This window comes from Garra rufa, chromosome 7 (assembly GCF_049309525.1).
Source record: "Garra rufa chromosome 7, GarRuf1.0, whole genome shotgun sequence".
Classification (NCBI taxonomy): Eukaryota; Metazoa; Chordata; class Actinopteri; order Cypriniformes; family Cyprinidae; genus Garra; species Garra rufa.
In genome coordinates, this window is record NC_133367.1 from 33,668,314 (window position 1) to 33,692,528 (window position 24,215).

General features: G+C 36.1%; 1 protein-coding gene across 1 annotated transcript; it reads left to right on the forward strand.

Moving 5' to 3' along the window:
* The first annotated feature begins 7,509 nt into the window (after positions 1-7,509).
* On the forward strand, positions 7,510-22,034 carry LOC141338123 (ribosome-binding protein 1-like). The gene is made up of 25 exons (XM_073843684.1): positions 7,510-7,554; positions 9,493-10,213; positions 10,411-10,559; positions 10,653-10,775; positions 11,404-11,556; positions 11,654-11,772; positions 12,210-12,363; positions 12,863-13,001; positions 13,151-13,302; positions 13,439-13,464; positions 13,544-13,651; positions 13,750-13,812; positions 13,896-13,956; positions 14,037-14,071; positions 14,163-14,250; positions 18,117-18,209; positions 18,540-18,629; positions 18,717-18,821; positions 18,906-18,995; positions 19,097-19,189; positions 19,277-19,348; positions 19,513-19,605; positions 21,405-21,488; positions 21,562-21,627; positions 21,906-22,034. The coding sequence occupies exons 2-25, from the start codon at positions 9,526-9,528 to the stop codon at positions 22,032-22,034; spliced, it is 2,973 nt and encodes a 990-aa protein (XP_073699785.1). The 5' UTR covers positions 7,510-7,554; positions 9,493-9,525.
* The last annotated feature ends 2,181 nt before the right edge of the window (positions 22,035-24,215 follow it).

The window sequence follows — 24,215 nt, forward strand, 5'->3', positions numbered from 1 at the left end:
AAGATACTACAATTGCTGCTGAAAATTACTGATTATTGTCATGCTTTGGGCTGTACTAATTGGTCAGACTGGGAAAAACATTTGGAGTACTATTAGACTGCCAAAAGTTATTACAAATCAAGGAGAAAAGTAAAAAAAACTGAGGAACAAAAGGCGTTTGTGGTTGGCCAAACTGAACTAGGATTTCCAGAGCGAAAATCTTGACAACATTTGTGTTTTTTCTTATCATTTCCAGTCAGGTAGGTGAAATATTAGGCTTATCTCAATTAATACTGCTTGTATGTATCTTTACCACCGATTTATTTTAGTTTGTCACAATGAGTCCTTTTCTATGATTTAGCAGCTTCCATTTGTTTTTTCCATGGTTTAGACAGCATAAATTAGCAGTAAAATGTATTCAGCAGTATATTAACTGTGCAATCCATGCTGTTGTTTATATCCAAGTATCGCCAGTATGGCTGCGCATGGGTAACTGACCAAATCGCAAACCCTTTATATGGCTGAAATATGTAGCATAACTGAAATAACGTTGATTCCAGTCACTGCATTTAACTGCTTATCTTTAGTACTTCCAATCTATAGTCCAGCATGTTTCGTGGGTTTATCAACTGGAATGTTTCGACCTCTGTTGCAAAGACTGATTGTATATGTCGATTCGTCAACAAAACTCAATGAGAAAGCAAAGCAAAGATGTTGTTTTGACAAAAACATCTTTGCCTTCTCACTAAGTCTTTTCATTTTTCACTTCCTCTCAAGTGTCTCAAGTCTGAATTCACATGTAGTCATAATGTATTCTGCATATAATCCTGGTTCCGCCTTGTTCTCTGTCCTCATCTCCTCTGTCTCCTGCAGGAGTGTGTTGGACTCCTCAGTGCAGGACACAGCTTACTGGACAAAACCCCAGCATCTGAAGTACAGTGTGTATGTCTCACTCAGTGACAGCTTACATAAGCAAGTTATGAATGAAGGATTTTTGTTCACATAAAGCCAGGGTTGTGTGTGTTTAGAAATGAATTGAGAATGTCTTCCGATTTCAAAATTCCTGACTTTGATCTAAGCAGAAAAACAGGATGCAGAAGTAAGTAGAAACTGAATTAAATTGAACTGTATTTCTTAAAATTCTATTGCATTTTTGTGAAGTACAGTTGAGGTCAAAAGTTTACATACACCTTGCAGAATCTGCAAGATGTTAATTATTTGACCAAATAAGAGGGATCATACAAAGTGCATGTACTGACCTGAATAAGATATTTCACCTAAAAGACGTTTACATATAGTCCACAAAAGAAAATAATAGCTGAATTTATAAAAATGACCCTGTTCAAAAGTTTATATACACTTGATTCTTAATACTGTGTTGTTACCTGAATGATCCACAGCTGTTTTTGTTTGTTTGTTTGTTTGTTTGTTCAGTGATAGTTGTTCATGAGTCCCTTGTTTGTCCTGAACAGTTAAACTGCCCGCTGTTCTTCAGAAAAATCCTTCAGGTCCCACAAATTCTTTGGTTTTTCAGCATTTTTGTTTATTTGAACCCTTTCCAACAATGACTGTATGATTTCAAGATTCATCTTTTCACACTGAGGACAACTGAGGGACTCATATGCAACTATTACAGAAGGTTCAAATGCTCACTGATGTGTTTAACAGTTTAACTGTTCAGGACAAACAAGGGACTTATTAACAACTATCACTAAAATCGCTGTGGATCATTCAGGTAACAACACAGTATTAAGAATCAAGTGTATGTACACTTTTGAACGGAATCATTTTTATAAATTCAACTGTTATTTTTTCTTGTGGACTACATGTATATATTTATGTTTATGTGAAATATCTTATTCAGGTCAGTACTAAATAAAAAAAACAACATGCATTTTGTATGATCCTTGTCATTTTAGTAAAATAATTAACATTTTGCAGATTCCGAAGGGGGGTGTAAACTTTTGGCTTCAACTGTATAATATTTATGTGAACTCAGTTAAAAGAAATATGTCTAAAATTATGAGAAAACAGAATAAAATAGAGATAATTAGTCAAAATTATTTTACATTTACGTGATTATTTACATTCCGTTGCAAAACTTAAAGTTGATTCAATTCTCCTGCAGCATGACTGTTAAATTTCCCTAATGTCGGACATGTTTTTTCCTGACTCTGCATTCCCACAATGCAACTGTCATTATGGTCAATAGCTTTACTGTGGAAAATATGTCTGTGCGATAGTCAGAAGGATGAACATGCACATCTGGTGTTTGGAGTTGCTCAGCTGCGTGTCCTGTGGGGTTGCCATAAAGGTTTGTTTGATGGAACACCCCTGGTCAGTGACGACTAAAGCAAACATCCAGCGTACTCCACCCCCTCACCTCCACGGCTCTGTAATTGTACTTACCGCTGCTGGCAGATGTGGTTGTTCCCAAAGACCACAAACCGCTTGGGCTCAAACAAGGAATTTTGAGCCAGAGCAAATATGTTGCCTCGACACTTTCAATTTGCAATTTGCGTGAATATAAGGAATGTTATCTCTGAAATGCTATTGTTGTGTGTATTTTGGCATTTTGGTGTACATCTTTCCTTTTTTTCCCATGTGCTGTTCCATCAACACACCTTAAAAGTACTCTTCTCAGCTGGGTGCTACTCAGCAGCATCCTGAAAGAAATCAGCATTGGAATGGATGTCTTGGTACTAAGTAAACAGATTCTCTAGATGTTTGTTGATCTGTAGACCATCCTTTTCTTCATCAGGTCTGGAAATGATGTGTGAACCACCTCCCTCCAGATGAGCTACGATGTTTTACCTTGCTTCGCTGTAAACAGTTTCCTAGAAAAAAGAAACATTCTGTGTTAGTGCGAATGGGTGGGTTTGTACAATGTTGACAGTGCTGTAGATGTATCTTCAATGACCTTTGGAGCAAAGCTCTGGGTGAACATGGACTGATGCAAGGTTTAAATGGAAGTTAGTTGAGTGAAACCTTTAAAATGTTTTCTTGTTGGAAGAGATTACATCATTTGCTGTTAGCAAGTACATATTGATGTACAGAATAAAATACACTGTAAAAAATATTTGTAAAAGTTTGTTGGAGTATATTTTACAAGAAAATATTTGTCTACTTCAAAATTTCACATTTAACTTGATACTTGCAGATTTGTACAACTATTTGAGTGTGCAAAAAAAAAATCTAAATATTGAGAAAATCACGTTTGAGGTTGTCCAAATGAAGCTCTTAGCAATGCATATTACTAATCAAAAATTAAGTTTTGATATATTTACGGTAGGAAAGTTACAAAATATCATCATGGAACATGATCTATACTTAATATCCTAATGATTTTGGGCATAAAAGAAAAATCTTTTATAATCTCACAACTCAGAGTTTATTTCTCATAATGTGTCAACTGCGTCTTAATTCTTATAATTACTTTATTGTGGTGACATTTACATCTGTAGCACAAATACTGTGAGTTGAGTTTGCATGCCTAAAGGTTCTTGCACAAGTCCGAAATGTTTGCATTCGTCAAAATTCGTTATGCATAGAACATCATGCTGAACCTTTTAAAATGCTTGCAACAGATGTGCAAAATGCTGAAAATTTAACCTGAACCTAATTTTTTTATGTTGGATGAAAGTTTCGGAGTCAGTGTGTAAACGTGATTGACACAACATGAGGTTGTATTTATTTTTTTAACGTGCAAAAAAATCTGGCTATTTTGAAGGGATGTTAACTCAATTTTAATTCTGTCATTAATTTCTCACACTCATGTTGTTCCAAACCCGTAAGGTTTCAAGGAAGGATAGTACACTGTAAAAACTTTTCACCTGATTCAACTTAAAAACCTAAGTTGAGCAGCTGCCTTAAGATTTTAAGTTAAATCAGCTTAAAACTTTAACCTATTACAATAAAAATGAGTTGATATAACTTGTGAGTTTAAATGACTTAAGTTGATTTAACTTAAAATCTTAAGGCAGCTGCTAAACTTAAATTTTTAAGTTGAAACTGGTGAAAACTTTTTACAGTGTAAGGATGTCATTAAAATAGTCCATGTGACATCAGTAGTTCCACCTTAATTTCATGAAGCTACAAGAATACTTTTTGTGTGCCAAGAAAACAAAATGAACGGGTTTATTTAACAATTTCATCAATTCGTATGCATTGTGGTATGCTCATAAACACTCATTGAAGACCAACCCGGAAGAGAAAAAATTGTTAAATAAAGCCGTTAATTTTGTTTTCTTTAGATTTCTCGTAGCTTTTATATGATTCGTGGATTATTTAACAATGGTCTTACTACCTACTTCAAAATTTCACATTTAATTTGATTTGTTACATGCCATTTCTTTATAAATATTTGAGAAATTTACCAGCAATTTCTGAATGTAAATTTTCACTGTAGGAGCCATTTTCCTTTTTAGAGGAAGGTCATTGTAATTTGACATCTCACACTTGCTACTATATTCCTCAAAGCTGTAATTTCATTTGTTGATGTGACTTTATAGATTTATAGTCTCACAACTGAAATGCTTGCTACAGCTGCAAAAACTGCTGAAAATTTAACCTGGTCCAGCTTTTTTTATGACGAACGAAAATTTCGGAGTTAGTGTGTAAACATGATTAACACAACGTGAGTTCGTAATTATTTTTTAACGTGTGAAATTTTCGGATGACCTTAAAGGAGAACTCCGGTGTGATTTTGACCTAAAGTGTATTGAATCATGATACCGAGTGTGAACGTACCTTGCATATCTCATCTCGGTTTGTGTCCTGCTGTCCGAAATCTGGGGTCAGTTAGCCGATGCTAACAACAGGTTGTCAATGAGAGTCAACAGGGCATCGGAATAGCCATATAAATAAATCACTGTTTTACGCCATTTACGAGGCACAAAGTAGCTCCACACTTCATTGGACTTCCAAGGGCCTTGACATTTAAAACGAGACATTTAGAACTCAGAAAAAGCACCGGTAGTTTATTTACAAGAAGATTTATACAGACAGTACCTGGAAAAGAAAATCCGGTCGCCGCCATCCTGAACTTAGTCACGATAAGTCGAGTGTCGAGCACCAAGGAATTTATCAGGTTATCAACGTATCAGGTTGTAGTTTCCTTCGTGCTCGACACTCGACTTATCGTGACTAAATTTAAGATGGCGGCGACCGGTCTGTTCCTGGTGGAAAATGTCTGTATAAATCTACTTGTAAATAAACTACCGGTGCTTTTTCTGAGTTCTCAATGTCTCGTTTTAAATGTCGGGGCCCTTGGAAGTCTACCAATGAAGTGCGGAGCTACTTTGTGCCTCGTAAATGGCGTAAAACAGTGATTTATTTACATGGCTATTCCGATGCCCTGTTGACTCTCATTGACAGCCTGTTGTGAGCATCGGCTAACTGACCCCAGATTTCGGACAGCAGGACACAAACCGAGATGAGATATGCAAGGTATGTTCACACTCGGTATCATGATTCAATACACTTTAGGTCAATATCACACCGGAGTTCTCCTTTAAGTTGATGACCCAAAAATGAAAATTCTGTCATTAATTATTCACACTTATGTCGTTCCAAACCTGTAAGACCTTCATTCATCTTCGGAACCAAAATGAAGATATTTCTGATTAACTTTATGAAGCTACGAAAATACTTTTTATGCACAAAGAAAACAAAAATAACTTTATTCGTATGCGTCGTGGTCCGTTCATGTCGAAGACTGACACGAAGAAGAAGATATTCTTGAATAATGTCAATACATTTTCACACAAAAAAGTATTATCGTAGCTTCGTAAAATTAGATTTGAACCACTGATGTCACATGGACTATTTAAACAATGTCTTTACTACCTTTCTATGCCTTGAACGTAGTAGTTGTGTTGTCTATGCAGGGTAAGAAAGCTCTCGGATTTCATCAAACGTATCTTAATTTGTGGTCCAAAGATGAACCAAAGTCTTACGGGTTTGGAACGACATGAAGGTGAGTAATTGATGACAGAATTTTCCTTTAAAACTCAATCTTAGAGGATTGTTAAGATATTTAACTTTAAGTATGTGCGATAATTTGTTTGTTAGCAGAGGTTAGCATTTGTTTGGTAGCGAAGCACCATGCTTGTTTACATACTTGGATATTAAAAATAAAGATCATGTTCCATGAAGATATTTAGTAAATTTCCTACTGTAAATAAATCAAAACTCAATTTTTGATTAGTAATATGCATTGCCAAGAACTTCATTTGGACATGTTTAAAGGCGATTTTCTCAATATTTAGATTTTTTTGCACACTCAAATTCCAGTTTTCCAAATAGTTATATCTTGGCCAAATATGGTCCTACGCTAACAAACCATTTTGAGATTTCAGACGTATAAATGTACAAATCCCAGTTTCAAAAAATTGACCCTTATGGCTGATCTTGTGGTCAAGGGTCACCTATGTGAACTATTGATTTTGTAGACAACAGCTAACTTTGTGACATTTCTTTGCCCTCAGTGTAAACTGTAGTTATCTCCGATTACTGGAAGTCTTTCCAGAGCTAATAATTACATCACCCACACGCATTTGAGAAGGACATATTGTTATTTAAGCTTTATTCAAGCTGATAGCCCTGGTGAAAAAAACAGCTAAAACCAGCCTAGGCTGGTTGGCTGGTTTTAGCTGGTCAACCAGCCTGGTTTTAGCTGGTCATAGCTGGTCGTCAGGCTGGTTTTAGAGGGGTTTTGGCCATTTTTCCAGCCTGGTCAGTCAGGCTGGTCTTAGCTGGTCAGGCTGGAAAGCCACCAGCTTAAACCAGCTTGACCAGCTTGGCCAGGCTGGGAGACCAGCTAAAACCAGCTACTTCCAGCTTAAACCAGCTAAAACCAGCCAACCAGCCTAGGCTGGTTTTAGCTGTTTTTTTTTCAGCAGGGAGGGAAACTATAATGGGGTTTTGCAACTGCCAACTAGCACATTTGTGTTTTAGCAACTGTGTTATTTTCTACGGCAAGCATTTAAACAACAAACCCCTAACCTTCAGTAACCCTAACTTTGGCGCTTAACTCTTTTCGCACCGTTTGTGTTACATACATGAATGATGATGGCCATGTGGTTTGGATAGTTTTGCCTACAATCTCAATCCATAACCATATCTGACTGACATTTAGGCAAATACATTTCAAAGACTAAAGTGTTTAGAAAGAGAAGCAGAAAAAACGACGGGCAAACTGTCTCTCCCATCCCGTCTCACAAAAAAAGCTTCCTGAAAGAAGTGTTTTTAAGTGTAATATTATAAAATGGCGTCTTTAATGTATAAATAATGCTTTTAAAGTATTACATCTGATATTTTATGTTTATATTTCAAATTTCATCATTCTCCATCACACCGAATACTCACAGCCCTCAGCGCTTCCCACCGCATGCTTTTGGATACTACGCGTGATGTGGTTGGTTTAAAGAGCGTTGATTGACAGGCGTTTATCCAATCAGATGTTAGCATGAGCTCGCGTATCGGCTTCACAGGCGGGCGCTGCGCCAACTCGCAAAAAGTGCCACGACTCCAAAAGTTAGCGGCGATTCTTTATCACTGTGAGTCTGACCGCAGGTAAGCGCACGTTTTTTATCACTCTTCTGTGTTTTTTCACTGCCAAAGCAGTTGTTATATTTTCTGGATAAAGTTTGTCAGTTTGACTGACGGTGTTGTTGAAATTATCCTTGTTTAGGCTGGTTGTGTTTGAAAATAATTTGCATTCTCAAGTAGTTTGAACTTGTGAGTTGTGGTGATCTAATTCAAAGCGTTTTCTTCTGAGCGAGAGTACGTGTCCTTAGTGATGCTTTAAAGTTTCAGACTTTCTTTTTATATGTCTTGCTTTGCTTACTGGCTTTGTACCGTTTTGAGTAACTTAGCGGGATTGTTTGCCTTGTGTCTTTTGCATTTGTTTTAAAACATTTAAATGCTTTTCCTCTTTTAACACTTTAACACTTGATACTCATCCAAAATGCCTGTTTGCTTTCACAGTTTACAAAGTTTCCAACAGCCTTTCATCCTATTCTTCATGAAAATGCATCTTCTTCATGGAAAAGATTCACCTTGATTTGTTATTCTTAAGTGGCAGTTCATTCAAGAGGAAAGGAAAGGGTTAAAATTAAATTGTATCAAACCAAAGAAAGAGTTAAGTTGAAAATGTGGATTATTAGCTCTAGTTTGTTCAGTAAGTTTCAAAGACAGAGCAGATGAGCTGGAATTCTTTTGGCAGTTATTATGTAATGTCAGCAATGTTCCTGAAAGGGTTAATGTCTGACATAGGAAAGCAGCCCCCTTTCATTCAGATGTGGAGTATGTGTCCTGCATATAGGAACTCTGCATTTCTGTGTCTGCCAAGTCCGCTATCTACTGGTTGTCACATGTGGATCCAAAACTGTGATCATTTTAGAAAAATATTTGTTTAACATTTTATTACAGCTAGACCTGAGGTGTTCATGATCGCATTTCACAAGTTTTCACTAACAGACCAGTAGCATTACCATATTTGTGGACATGCACCCACCATGTTAACACTATGGTGTTGTTTGAAGTACCTCATAAATACCATGGTAGTTGTTTAATACAAGTACTGTGGTATCGCCATCTGATATCATCGCTGTGCTACAGTACCCCCACAGCTACAGGGCTTTTTGTAGGCGTTCCTTAAGGCTATTCTATTTTATAATTATATGCATATGTTAAGTTATATGCTGTAAAAAGGGTATTTCCTTTAAGCCCAGTCAGCATTTACCCCTTACCTGACTGCCCGAGGGAGATATTTAGAGACCCCCTCTATGGAAATTCCAGGCAAGAGTTGCACTGGCTAGTTCAAACGTGAGGTTGGGGGAAGGTTATTGTGGTCTGCTGCACACAGACTTGTCCCCTGGAAACTGAATGCATGCCTCTCTGTGACTGTGAGAGAATGTTGAGGAGTGTAGACTCGGCGGGGTGTTGCTTAACCTGAACTAGTGGGCAAAAGTTATGGAGGTGCTGGCATCAGTGAAAAGAACTTTGCAAGATTTGCAAGAGGAAGAGATTTTTCACACTGTCTAAAGGCATCATTTTTTACTGCCATCCACTCTGTGCAACCAGTTTTTTTTCTTCCCTTTAATGTAAGGTCAATACATGACCACCCAAATGAATAATACAAAGCCAAGCAGAATAAAAGACTTATAGGTGACAAATATGCTTGTAGGATATTTCTGTAAGTAAGTGAAAGCTTTTACTTTTTCTTGATGCTGCCTCCATGCATATAGGTGGCAGTATCAAGTCCAAAAAAGCAAAGTACCAGTTCAGCAATACTTAAATGCATCATTCATGTGAAAATATTCTAAGTAGTTCTTGAAGTATATCTTTAAACAGTATTTGTATATTTTAGCATTTTTTTTGCCTGTTCAATAAGCAGGAAGTTCTTGTGTTAAATGTTTCTTGCTACTTGAAATGCTAGGATGTTGTTGTTGTTGTTGTTAACATTAAACAGTCCTTAACATTAAATATTCCTTGTTTACATATTCGTAGGATCAGGATTTGGAAGGAAAGGACTGAGCAAAGATGGATGTGTACGACCCTCAAACTCTGGGAATTGTGGTGTTTGGTGGCTTCATGGTGTTCTCTGCCATTGGCATTACACTTGTGTCAACTTTTTCCATGAAGGAGACATCATATGAGGAAGCCCTGGCCAAACAGCGGGAAGATTCTAGCAAGATCCAACCCCAGCGCTCTGACAAGAAGAAAAAGGCATCTGAAAAGAAAAGCAAGGCCAAGAAGAAGGAGGAAAAGCCACATGGGAACCTTTCAGAATCTGAGCCTGAGCCAATCCCTGAACCGGTGGTTGAGAACCGTGAGAACAGTGAGCCCAAAGCGGTAGCCCAAGTTGAACCAGAACCCCAACCTGAACCTGTGCCTGTTCCCAAGCCTGAACCTGAAGTTAAACCCAAGCCAGTTGTACCTGAACCAGCTCCTAAGATTGAGTGTGCTGTCCCTCCCACTGTAAGTGCTGTGGTGGCCCCACTTGCTCCTTCCCCCAAGGAGAAGAAAAAGAAGAAGGTGGCCAAGGTGGAACCAGCCCCTGTCAAACCTGTGGAGGTCCCAGAAGTTGTAGTTAAGGTGGAACCAGTGGTTGCAGAGGTGCTGGTGAAAGCAGTAGTCATCCCTGAGGTTGCTACTGCTCCCCCTAAGGCTGAAGAACCCAAAACTGAAGCTCCAACCAAGAAGAAGTCTAAGAAGAAGGCTGAGCCAGGTGAGTATCCTTTTGACCAGAGATAGGCAACATCGGTCCTGCTGAACACTGCAGGACATCAGCACTCCAGGACCGACGTTGCCTATCCCTGCTTTAGATATATCGATCTAAGATCTAGGACAGATGTAATATTAGCTGTACAAACTTGCACTCTTTGCAATACCCTCAGTCCATTCTAATTCTGAATTTCTTTTAAGTGCCTTCTGTGGAAACGGTCAATGTCCCCCAGCCATCACCATACAAAACCATGGTCTCCAGTCTGAATAGTGCATCGTTCACCGAGTCAGAGACCCAGAAACTCTTTGAGATCATCAGCAAGAAGGCAGGAAAGGACTCGTGGCAACTGGTACAAAGTGTACACCTGATCAACCCCTCTTCAAACCCTAATGTTTGTCTCTTTCTGTTAGCACTCATATCTCTTTCCTTCTATTCTTTGCAGGCATCTCAGAAGGGTGACCCATTGGCGGCACTGAAGAAGCAGCTGGAAGAGAAGGAAAAGCAGCTGACAGCTGAGCAGGGCAACGTAGCTGCAGCCAAGACCCGTGTCAAAGAGCTTACCAAGGTGACACCTGCCAACATGCATAGCTAAACCAATGAGGTTCAAGCTAGTTTCTACTCATGATCAAGCTTCTTCAGAGCAAGGTCTTGAGTGACTGTTGGAAAATAAATCTGTTGGTCCTAATAAATTTGTTGGTCCTGGGGCAATGTTCAGTAATGGACTGGCCATCCGTCCAGGGCAGAGGTTGGCAAGTTCGGTCCTTGCAGAGTTCTCTAGGACCAAACTTGCCTACCCCTGGTCCAGGGTGTTTCCCTACCTATGATGCCTAAGATGGTGAGATGTTCCAGCATCTTCACAACCCTGCAAAGGGCAAGCATTTTGGAAGATAGATGGATGGATAGATGGACGGAGCAATGTTCCAGTCAAAATCTAGTCTTAACACTATCCCTGTACCATAAACATTAACTACTTCAAAACAAAGATACATTTGGTTAAGATTAGCCTGTCCCCAACCATAGCCCCTAATTCTGACCCTGACCCTTTCTCTATCTCAAAAATTGGATTGATTGATAGGAATGTTGTCCCAGGACCAACAGTGACATTGATCAAGAACATGTCCTATATGGTAATTTGCCATTGAGGGTCTGAGTGGTTAGCTGTATCTGCAACTCTCAATTGCTTTGGCTAATAGGAGCTAAGTTCTGCAAAGAACAAGATGACATCCGTAGAAACCCGTATGAGCTCTGAGTTGAGTGCCCGTGGCCAGGAGATTGCAGCTCTTCAGGCTCGTATGCAGACTTCCTACCAGGAGCATGTCAAGGAGACACAACAACTCAACAGCAAGGTCCAAAGTCGCCAGCCCCTCACAGATTTCCTTCTCACTATTCTGGGTAGTATGTTGTCAGGTTATTGAATGTTTTGTTTGTGTGTGTGTGCCACAGATCCAAAGTCTGCAAGAGCAGTTAGAGAACGGACCGAATGCACAGCTGGCCCGTCTGCAACAAGAGAACTCTATTCTCAGAGATGCCCTCAATCAAGCCACTAGCCAGGCCGAAAGCAGGTACTACACCTGAAGTTCACTTATAATCTTGCATTGTAACCAATGAAGTGTCAAACTTTAAACATGAAGAAGGTATAGTAACAATTTCCACTGGTGGATGCCAAACTGGGTGGGAAAAAATCCAAAAACCTGAACAGCGGGAGACAAATCTAGGGACCATGGGTTTCTTTGAATTGGGCCAGCAAACAATTGCCCAGAACACACTAACAACCATATAGCAATATGCTAATACACTCAGAACACTTTAGCAACCACACTGCAATGCAGAAATGACAAAGAAATTACAATAGTTAGCACATTAGCCTTAATTGTCATGGCAGATGCAGTTTCAAATATGGTCTACACACCCAAAACTAACTTTTAACTTCCTCCTAGGTTTAAAAGGTCTTATCTAACCATTTCTTTTATGTAAATATTTGGCTTTTTCACACACACAGGCAGAATGCAGAGGTGGCAAAGTTGCGTCAGGACTGTGTGCGTCTCAACCGAGAGCTTAAAGAGTGCACAGCCACTCAGCAAGCTGAAGAAGAGCGCAGGAAGTCTCTGGAAACCAAGATGGCGGCTGCTGAAGAACAGCTAGCACAAACAAAAGTAAACCCTAACCCACAAACTCTTTCCTGTTATCTCATCTCTTTGAGGTGGTTGTGGTCTTTGTACCATGATAATTCTGGAATTTCACCATATATAATGATATAAGCTATAAGGAATGCCTGCCAGTCTTTGAGATATCTTGTATTTCTCTCAGGACATTTTGTCTGTTTGTGTTTATCTATGTGTGGGTGGGTATCTCAGCATAGCTATGTGAGAAATGCAAACCCCTATGGATTGAACTCCCATGTTGAATTTTTAATAATGATACATTCTTTGATATTAAACACAATATTTGCTAGAAAATAAAATTCTGTCATTGTTTACAGTTTGTTGTTCCAAAACGCATGACTTTACCATATACAATGAAAATAGATGGTGAACATAGACAGGTTCCAAAAGGACTATATTTTGATACATTCCAAATAAAGTTGCACAACAGATGCACTTAACTTAAATTTCGACCTTTCACACAAAGTATTGAATGGTTGTCCATGTTTAGGCGTCCCATGTGGAAGCAGAAAAGGCTCTGCAGAAGAAGTTGGATCGTGTCAGTGAGGAACTCCGTGAGGCTCAGCACGGCAGCACCACCTTTAAGGCTCAAGTAGACGCAGCCAAAGAGCAAGCCAAGACCCTCACCGGTCAGTACACACTAACACACATCTATGAGTGTTCCTTTGGCTCAGTTCCCAGATGGAAACAGTGACTTGTAGAAGTTCTAGAAGCCATATTCTATTTGTAGCATTTTATGTTTTTGTAACTTTAAGGCGGAAATTACTTCTGTTTACAGAACTCCAGGAGCGTATGCGTGCTACAGAGACAGAACTGAATGACAGATGTAAAGAGCTGGAGATACTAAGAGCACAGCTGTCTCAGACAACAGCGGTTGCTGAGGAAAAGCCCTCTGTGGAGACGGAAGCAACAGTACAGGCTGAGGTCCAGGTACAAATATTTGGCACTCCCTGATATGGTTGCCATTGCAATACACTAAATCCCAGTAAACAACAAATACTGTATTGGATGTAACTTTCAGAATGAAAAATAATACTATTTGCATCCCTGTTTTGATTCTGTACAGAAGGAGGCTGAACAGTTGAGGAGCAGGTAATGTGAACTCTGTTTGAATTCATATAATTGAACACTGTTTAGTTGATTTTACATGAGTGTTTTGATGTATTTGCAGTTTGAAGGAGAGGGAGGACCAGGTGACATCACTGGAGGCAGAGCTTAATCAGCTAAGGGAGGAACTTGACGCAGTGAAGAGAACTCGGGCTGAGGAAACTCAGAATAGGTATGATATTTAATGCTGAATTTAATTAATTTTCAAATTAAGATGGAATCAATCACATCCATTCCAGCATCTGATCCAAACATGGACCTGTTTTTCAGAGTAAATGAGGCTGATACTGAGCGGAGGGAATACACTGCAGAGATCAACCAACTTAAAACTAGGTATACAATACAGCTAATGCTTTCTTTATGTATTTCATGTATATAGGCAATTTGGGTTAAATCTCTTCTTCTCTGTCCATCAGTCTGAAAGAAAAAGAGGATTTGGTGGCATCCCTACAGGCTCAGCTGGAACAGATGGAAAGTGTGAGTGGAGTTTCTGATAATTGAATAATATCAACATGTGTGTAATTTATGTTAATTGATTTATAATTGTGTATCAACAGGCAGATAAAGTTGAAGCAGAGCCACCATTTGAGAAGTAAGAGAGATTTCTTTTGTCCACTCCTTTAGATACTTGCCACTTTTTTCTGTTTATGCTTCTAATAATGACTTTGTTTTTGTGCTGTCAGTCTGGAGAAGGACGCACACATGATCTCACTGGAGGAGGAACTTCAACAGCTTAAAGAAGAGATGGAGAAAATGAAGGCCAAGAGCAATGTGAGTCCATCTTTACCCTTCCATCTGTACATTTCCAAGTTGCTGGTCCAACCATCTACCTTTCTTGTCATATATACCAAACCCACTGGCCCATGCCTACCTCTGTCCATATCTTCCAAGTCTGTTTATATATACCTATTTGCTATCTACATCTACCTGTCCATTAACCTTGCTGTTTACCAAACCTGTCAGCCAATGTCTACCTAACTGTCCATGTCTACTAGGGGAGTAACGGATCGTAGATGATCCGTGATCTGTACGGACCAGCCCCCACGGTTCGGCACGCATGTGATTCGCGGATTAACTGTTAAGTTTAACCATCATAGAGTAAAAGTTTATAATTTGCACATGTTTTGTCTTGCCAATTTACCAATTCAAACCATTTAAAACTATTGCAGCAAAAGAGAACACGCTAGCGTTTGTTTTTTTTTTTTTTTTACCGCTGCCGCACACACCTGAACAGAGAGGGAGATAAAGAGAGAGAGAGATGCGTGCCAGTTTAGGTACGTGCATTTGGCCTTAAAGAGACTGCATCCTATAGATACCTGCAGTGAGAAGCACTAGTTATTTTACAATTAATTATTACATTTCTGCACCTGAATAGTAGAGTTATTGATTTTATTAGTAACTTTGTGTTGTATTCATCTACATTTGTCATTTGTGTAATTGTTCTTGTTTTGTTACTGACTTTATTAGTTCAGCTAGTAGTTTTTGCTGTGGATTAGAAGTACTTAAAGTAAGCATTCAGTAATTAATAAAAAAAACTAACTTTTTTTGTTTGTTTGTTTTTTGCTGATCCGAAAAATGATCCGATCCGTGACTCAAAATCCGTGATATGATTCTAACCGTGAGTTTTGTGATCCGTTGCACCACTAATATCTACCCGAACTGTTTATATATACCTACTTGTCTATTCTTTTCTACCTGTGTGTCTGTCTAAATGTACCTGCTCCTTCATTTACAACTACACCTCAATCCATATCTACTACATTACTGTTCATATCTACCCAACTTGTCCATATCTACCCAGCCTGTTTGACCATACTTACCCAATTAGTTTATATGTAACTACTCATCTATATCTACCTACCTATGTGTCCGTCCATATCTACCCAAACTGTTTACATATACCTATTTGTCTGTTCATTTCCAGCTATGAGTCCATCTAAATGTACCTACTCCTTCATCTATAACTACCTCTCCATCCACTGCTTCATCTATATCTACCCAACTGTCAGTCTGTTCATATCTACCCTGCCTGTTTGACCATATTTACCCAATTAGTTATGTACCTACTCATCCATAACTACCTACCTATGTGTCCATCCATATCTACCCAAACTGTTTATATATACCTACTTGTCTTTCCATTTCTACCTATGCGTTAGTCTAAATGTACCTACTCCTTCAACTAAAACTATTTCTCTATTCACTGCTTCATCTATATCTTCCCATCTTGTCAGTCTATCCATATCTACCCAGCCTGTTTGACCATATTTACCCAACTAGTTTATATGTACCTACTCATCCATAACTAGCAAACCCATTCACATATATATATATATTAGGGCCGGGACTTTAACACGTTAATTTAGATTAATTAATTACACAAAAATAACGCGTTAAAATTTTTTAACGCATTTTAATCGCACTTAGTTTTGCACCGCGGAACGTTACTCACTGGATGAGATTCCGCGGACCGATTATACTGGAGCACCAACTAGCGTTCAGGTTCAGACAAGCTGCGTCCGTCCTAAATAGTATTGTATGTCCCAAATCGTAGTATGTTTAAAAAAGTATTCCAAAGATTCCCGGATGGTCTACTACTTAACGATCAATGCACACTCTTAACTGCTAATATTTCCCGCAACACACTGCGCCGTGAACGAGGATTCGATTAGAACTACAAACACGCATAAAAAGTGTTAAACTACAAACATGGAGGATATCCGCGACCAACGGACAGGTAGAGAAAGGGGTTTGAGTGATAAATAATCAGTGTGTAACCTGATAAAAAATATTTTTTAAATGTTATCCGCGTTATATTCCATGTGCAGCAACATTTATAATGATAGGTTTGGTCATTAACGTTTAAATGCATAATTAAGCAAACACGAGCAGAGTTCTCGGCATGAAAGACTCGTTAAAGAACGTGCCTCTTGCTACACTTAATGGCAATATTGCACTGGTCTGTTGGACTTGGTTGAACAAAAATAAACAATATTTTGTTGCTTAAGCTTATGTATTCAGTCATTATTCAATGGTATACTAAAAATCCATGTAAAAATCTTAATTCTCACTGTTCTCAGGTCAAATATTTATATGCGATTAAAATGCGATTAATTTCGATTAATTAATTACAAAGCCTCTAATTAATTAGATTAAATTTTTTAATCGAGTCCCGGCCCTAATATATATATATTATAAATTCTCAATCATCCCTATCTGCTTACCTATGTGTCCGTACATATCTACCCAGCCAGTCTATTCATGTCTACCCAAACTCTTTATATACACACCTACTTGTCTATCTGTTTCTATCTATTCATCTGTCTAAATGAATAATCCATATGTAACTATCTTATTTTCATATCTACCCAACTTGTCAATCAGTCCATATCTACCCAGCCTGTTGGACCATATCTAACCAACTGGTTAATATGTACCTATTCATCCATCCATATCTACCTACCTATGTGGCTGTCCATATCTACCCAGCCTATCCATCCATATCTACCAAACCCATTCATATACTGTACATTATCATCCATCCATATCTTCCTACCTATGTATCATCCATATTAACCTTGCCAGTCAATCCATATCTACCCAAACTTTTTTTATATACCTACTTGTCTATCCATGTTCTACCTATATGTAGACTAAATGTACCTACTCCATCTATAACTACCTCCCCATCCATATCTAAACGCCTTACTGTTCATATCTGCCCAACTTGTTGGTCTGTCCACATATACCCAACTAGTTTATATGTACCTACTCGTCTGCCCATATCTTCCCAGCCTATGCGTCTACCAAACCCATTTATATACAGGTATATCTACTCATCCATCCATATCTACCCACCCAGTCTATTCATATCTACCCAACCTGTTCATATATACCTACTTGTCCATTTATATCCACCTGTCCATCCAACTACCTTGTTGTTCATATCAACCAAACCTGTCACTCCATGTCTACCTATGTTATCTGTCTATATCTACCGAGCCAGTCCATTCATATCCACTTAAACTTTATAAATACCTGCTTGTCTATCCATTTTTTCCTACAGTATGCGTCCGTCTAAGTGTACCCACTCCTTCATCTATAACTACCTCTCCATCCATTCCCTTATCTAAATCTACCTAACTTGTTGATTTTGTCTATATCTACCTAACTAGTTTATGTATCTACTCGTCTATCCATAGCTACTTGCCTATATGTCCGTCCATATCTACCCAGCCTATCCATTCATATATACCTTCTCATCCATCCATATCTACCAAACCCATTCATTTATACCTTCTCATCCATCCATATCTATCAAACCCATTCATGTATACTTTATTCATCCATATCTGCCTACCTATGCGTCCATCCATATCTATCAAACCCATTTTTATAAACCTTCTCGCCCCTCCATACCTACCCAACCCTTCCATGTTTCATCCATCTATATCTGTCTGTCCAACCATCTGTCTGTCTTCTACATCAACTCATCTGTCCATATCTACCCACTCTTTTGTCCGTATCTATCTATGCCCATCATATCTACTCTACACAATTGCCCATGTCTATCCTGTCTGTCTATCCAAATCAAAATTTGGATCGTTAACTATTTGTCTATCTCTTAATCCATTCAGGAACTGCGTGAAAAGAACTATGCCGCGGTGGAGGCTCTGGCTGCTGCTGAGAGACTGAATGAAGAAAGACTGAGCCAAGCCAAGGCTGCACAGGTAACCGTGATATACACAAATGGTATAAACACACACTTAATCGTATATCCACAGAATACACAAAAACCATGAAGAATGGGGTGTTCATTATCATCAAAAAGCTGTAGTTGGCTTAAACACCTACACTTTTCTTGAGACATACTCCAGTTTAATTTAGTGATCAAAGACTTGTGTGTGTGTGTGTGTGTGTGTGTGTGTGTGTGTGTGTGTGTGTGTGTGTGTGTGTGTGTGTGTGTGTGTGTGTGTGTGTGTGTGTGTGTGTGTGTGTGTGTGTGTGTGTGTGTGTGTGTGTGTGTGTGTGTGTGTGTGTGTGTGTGTGTGTGTGTATAGAGTGAAGTTGAGCAGCAGCTAAGCTCTTTCCAGAAAGACACCAGAAACGCCTTCCAGAAAATCTTCCCTCACATCAGCCTAGAAACACAGGTTAGAATTTCACTTTTTAAATGAAGTATACCTGTTAATAGTATTCAAGCAGGTATAGATAATGTATTTTGAATATGTATATTGTAGTCAAACTGGCTGGAAACTTTCACACAAGAAGCACAGAAGACCCTGGCACACAGTCAACAGACTCCAGCAGAACAGCAGCACACAGAGTCAAGCTCGGATTTGACGGTAAGAGGTCATCTCTATGGACGCATACCTGCAATGCACTGTTTTCCTCTTCTCATGTCTCATGTTTATCTGAATATGTGTCAGGATCTGCAGCAGAAGCTCGCTCTGTCAGAGGAGAGCCAGAGGTCACTTCAGGCCGAGTGTGAACAGTACAGAACAACTCTCAGTGAAACGGTATGGTGATACACCTTTATCAATGCCAATATAGACTAAACTTTATTTTTCGAAGCTGATCTTTTTACCTAGAAAAGCTAAACATTGTGTGTTTCATACAGGAGAGCATGCTGAAAATTCTACAGAAGACCGTGGAAGATGGCGAGTTCTCATGGAAGTCAAAGATTTCAGATGTTGAGCAGCAAAAGCAGACGGTAAGATCATCTTTCACTGATGTTGGATTTCTTTGACATTTTACAACATCCAAGTGGTTGTGCTGAAGTTATATGGATTTCCCACAGGCCCTGGATCAGGTGAAGGTCCTAGAGGAGTCAATAGAGAAGATAAATGCTGAAAGAGAAGATACAAATCAGGTGCATGCTTACATTTAGCATTGTTCTTCAGGTTGTTATCGGGTTTCTGACTCATGTTGCTCTAAAACCGTATTTAATCTAAAAACAAGTTTTTCTTCTGTGAAAAGCAAGATGAGAAACTTCACACAGTTCTAATAGAGACTTGTGGTTTCTATTTTTTGCAGCTGAAGGGGCAGGTGATGCTTTTGGAAGCACAGCTGGAGAAACAACTGGAGTCCATAACCATCAGTGAAACATATGCTGAAGAGATGTCTCAGGTAAAACGACTAACTTTTTTTTTTTTTTTTTTTTTACCATTTTAAACAGATGCGTAAATTTGATTAATTTTCATTTTTAATAAAAATAGATTTTGATGTTTTTTTTTTATAGTGCATTTTAATAACAAAATTGAAATGTAGATTTTATGTTGGATTTTATATAGATTTTTTAATAATTTTGACCTAAATAATTGTAGTTTGTAAAAAAAATTAATTTAGATTTCATTTATTTCATTAGCATGTACATTTTTATCTTGGTCAAAATATTAAATATAAATATTATCAAAATATTAAAATAGATTTTTAATTATGTTTTTTTTTTTCATTGTTAATTTGATTTTAAAATAAAATGATTGCAGTATTTTGATATTTGAGTTTTATTTAATTTTCATTTAATTTGGTTTATTTTGGAGGGATTTGTATTTACATTTTACATGAATAAAACGAAATAAAAGAAGTTCAGTTTAATAATGTAAAATGTAAATAAAAATCTCTCCAAATTAAATGAAAATGAAATAAAACTCAAATATCAAAATACTAATAATTTGATTTTAAAATCAAATTAACAATGAAAAAGAGATATATAATTAAAAACCCAAATTAAAAATCGATTTTAATAGTTCAATTTAAAATAATAAATAAAGATCAACCAAAATGGAATTAAGTGTCAATGAAAATGGAATAAAATTAAAAAATAATTTTAATTTAAAATCAAATTAATAATGAAAAAAAAATCAATATTTTAATTTTAATTATTTAACTTAAAATCACATTAACGAAAATAGATGAAATGCTACAGCATTGTAATATCAAAATACTACAGTAATTTTAACTTGAATAAAAATTAAAATTACAATGAATAAACCCAAATTAAAAATCAATATTTTAATTCATTAAATAATAATTTACTATAATTTAATTTAGTAATGTATATATTTTACTATAATATTTAATATTTAAAATGAAATCATCAAAATAAAATTTAGTGTAAATGAAAAAATAAAAATCAAATTCCAAAAAATCTACAATAATTGAAAATCACAATTATAATAAAAATAGATCTGAATAAAAATCTATATTTAAATTGTTAAAATGTACCTACTAAAAAAACTCAAAATAAATTTTGAGATTTAAAATTAATTTTATATTAATAAATCTGAAAATTAAATAAATAAATAAAAACGAAATAATAAAAGTTCAATTTAATAATTTTAATTCATTAAGTTTCAGGTTTATTAATTTAAAATTAATTTTAAAATACTTTTTGGAATTTCACTTTCATTTTTTAATTTACATTTAATTTTATTTTGATTGATTTTATTTTCAATATAGTAAAATATATAAAGCCAATAAGTTATGGTAAATTATTATTTAATAAATTAAAATATTGATTTTTAATTTGGGTTTATTAATTGTAATTTAGATCTTTCTTTTATTTAAGTTAAAATTACTGTAGTTTTTTTTTTTTTACACTTTATTTTAGTGTGATTTTTAAATTTAACTATTTAAATTAAAATATTTAACCATTAAATTTATAGATTTTCAATTCGGGCTTGTACATTTAATTCTTCATTTGATTTTTAGATTAAAATTACTGTAGTATTCTAATATTAATTTTACCTTTTTTCATAATTTCATTTTAATTTAATTTTGATTGATTTTTATTTCTCTTTCTTTTTGTTGTTTATATTATATTAATGTTCAATTAAAATTAAATAAGTTTTTATTTAAGAAGAGGACTCTCAGTCTCACTGAGGTGCTGTTTTTGACAGTTTGGTTATCCTTTATATTCTTCTCAGCTGAAGACATTGCTATCAGACACTCAGGTCCAGCTTGTATCAGCCAAAGCAGAGGCTCAGCAACAGAAAGCAGAACTTTCTCTGGTGAGTTAAACATGAGTTTGTCTCACGGTTGCACACGTGGCTTTCTACTTTGAGTGACAGCTGTGTGTTACAGGTCAGGCAGGAGCTACAGGAAGTGACTCGGCGAGTACAGAGCGAGGAGGGCGCACAGTCCACTCAGGTCAATACTGGTTGTGCGTGTATTAACCCTATCATTTTTCATTTCCCAGTGTGTGTTCTGTGCATCTTGTGTCCTTTGTCTTTCATAAAAGCCTGTTGGTGAAGGAAGGTGTAGCATGCCTTATGTATCATGTGCTGCCTGGCCTGAAGACAGTTCTTTGGCATGATTTTTTTCCGTCTTGAGCTGTGTACATGCATATGCTGTTGTTTCCTGCTGTGTGGGGTTTTGTAACTGTAACAAAACATATAGCACATCCTCACCAATGTCTTTTTTTACAGGTGAAAACACAGCTGGAGGAGGCAACAAATAATCTGCAGACAGAAGAGGACATTCGACAGCAGGTTGCAAACAACTATGAACAGGTGATGCATTTTAGAGAGCTGTTTGGATCTCTTCATACTGGATGACAACATAAAAGCTAGTCTATTTAATATTAAAGGGATAGTTTACCCAAAAATGAAAATTCTGTCATTAATTACTCACCCTCATGTCATTCCAAACCTTTGTTCATCTTTGGAACACAAATTAAGATTTTTTTGATGAAATCCGAGAGCTTTCTGCTTAATTTGTGTTCTGATAATGAACGAAGATCTTATGGGTTTGGAACGACATGAGCGTGAGTAATTGATGACAGAATTTTCATTTTTGGGTGAACTATACCTTTAAGGACTCCAATAAACATAGACGAAAAGCAAATTAATAAAAATGCCAAAAGGACCTAAATTAATCTAATTTTAAATAAAAATCAATTATTTAAATTTATTTATTTTTTTAAATTTATTCGATTTCATTTCATTTGGGTTTATTTAAATATTTCAAATGAACTAACTAAATTTTATTTTATTTTAAATTTTTTTGTTGTTTATATTAATTTAATTACATTTCAGCTAGTATAATGACCTTTAATTTATTATATTTTATTCTTGATTGATTTTGATTTAATTTAATTTTAATGTAGTATTTATGTAGCCTGGCGAGCCAGACTTACATCAAGATGTTTAGTCTGGAAACTCTCCATAGACGCGGCTTACTCCGAGGGGCGGGATAAACGGTTGTCTCTCAAAATCCCTATGCACGCAATAGGATAGCGCTTCAACCAATCAGAGCAACGAAGAAGGTGACGTAGTCTAAGCTTTTTCCGTATCCAGTCGGCAAAACTCCAAACACATCTTCCTTTTTTAAAAATGACTTAAGTGCCGTTCTTTGCTCGTTTCTTAAAGAAAAACTTAACTCCAAGTCCTCCAGAGTCGCGGCCAAAGCCGATTCGAAAGACCGCTGTTCGACAGCTGCAGCCGCCATTCTTTGTTTTTCAAGTGGCAGCCGTCGCAACTCCGTCGTCATATGTTAAGCCCGCCCCGCCTACTCTATACGCGTTGTGATTGGCCTGACCCAATTTGGGTTTTTGCAGCTAGAAGGTCTATTGAGAGTGTCTAGACCCACCTGGCTGCAAAATAATTTTTGCTGCCGCTAGGGTGCGTCTAGATTTCTAGGCTAGTATTTATGTTGACATTTAATTTAATTAAGTTTTAATTTATTAGATTTTTTTTAAGTTGTTGATGTTTACTTGATTAATTGCACTTTTTATTTTTATTTCAAATGAACGAAATTAAATTAAATTTTACTTTTTTTATCAGTTTTTTTTAACAATTTTTTTTATATATAATTTTTTAATTTAATTACATTTTAGTTAGTATGATGGCTTCTAATTTAATTTAGTATTTTCTTGATTGATTTTCAATTTATTAGATTTTTTCAATTTAATTTAATTTTAATTTAAAATTTATTTAGATGTCGAATTTATTCAGTTAGAGTTTTAATTTGGTTTATTTTGTTTTAATTAGTGCAATTAATAAAGTAAACATTAACAATTTTTAATTTCAAATTATCTAATTTGTATTACATTAACGTGTGTGTGTGTATGTGTATGTGTATATATATATATATATATATATATATATATATAATTTTTTTTTTTTTTTTTTTTAATTGAACTGAATTTTTTTTTTTTGTTTTTGTTTATGATCATTTAATTACATTTCACTTAGTATTATGGCCTTTTTTTCGATTGTCTTCGTGATTTTTCTTGATTTAATTTAATTTTATTGTAAAATGTATTTAGATGTTTAATTTAATTATGAGTTTTTAATTATTTGGTTGTTTTATATTAAATTTGTTAATTACTTGATTAATTGCACTTTTTGTTTTTATTTTATATTAACTAATTTGTACTAAATTAACTTTTGTATTTTATTTGAGTTTTGTAATTGAACTGAATTTTATTTATTTTTGTTTGTTTATATTAATTAAATTTCAGTTAGTATTATGGCATCTAATTTAGTTTTTCTTTTTTCTTTGATTTTTAATTGATTTTGATTTTGATTTCATTTTAATTAAAGTTTATTTAGGTGTTTAATTTGTTTGAGTTTAAATTTATTTGGTTTTGTTATAAATTAAATTAGTTAATATTTACTTGATTAATTGTACTTTTTATTTTAATTTCAAATTAACTAATTGAATAGACCTGAATCATATTTATTTATTTTATTTATTTATATGTATTTATTTTTGTTTGGTTTGATTCATTTTGA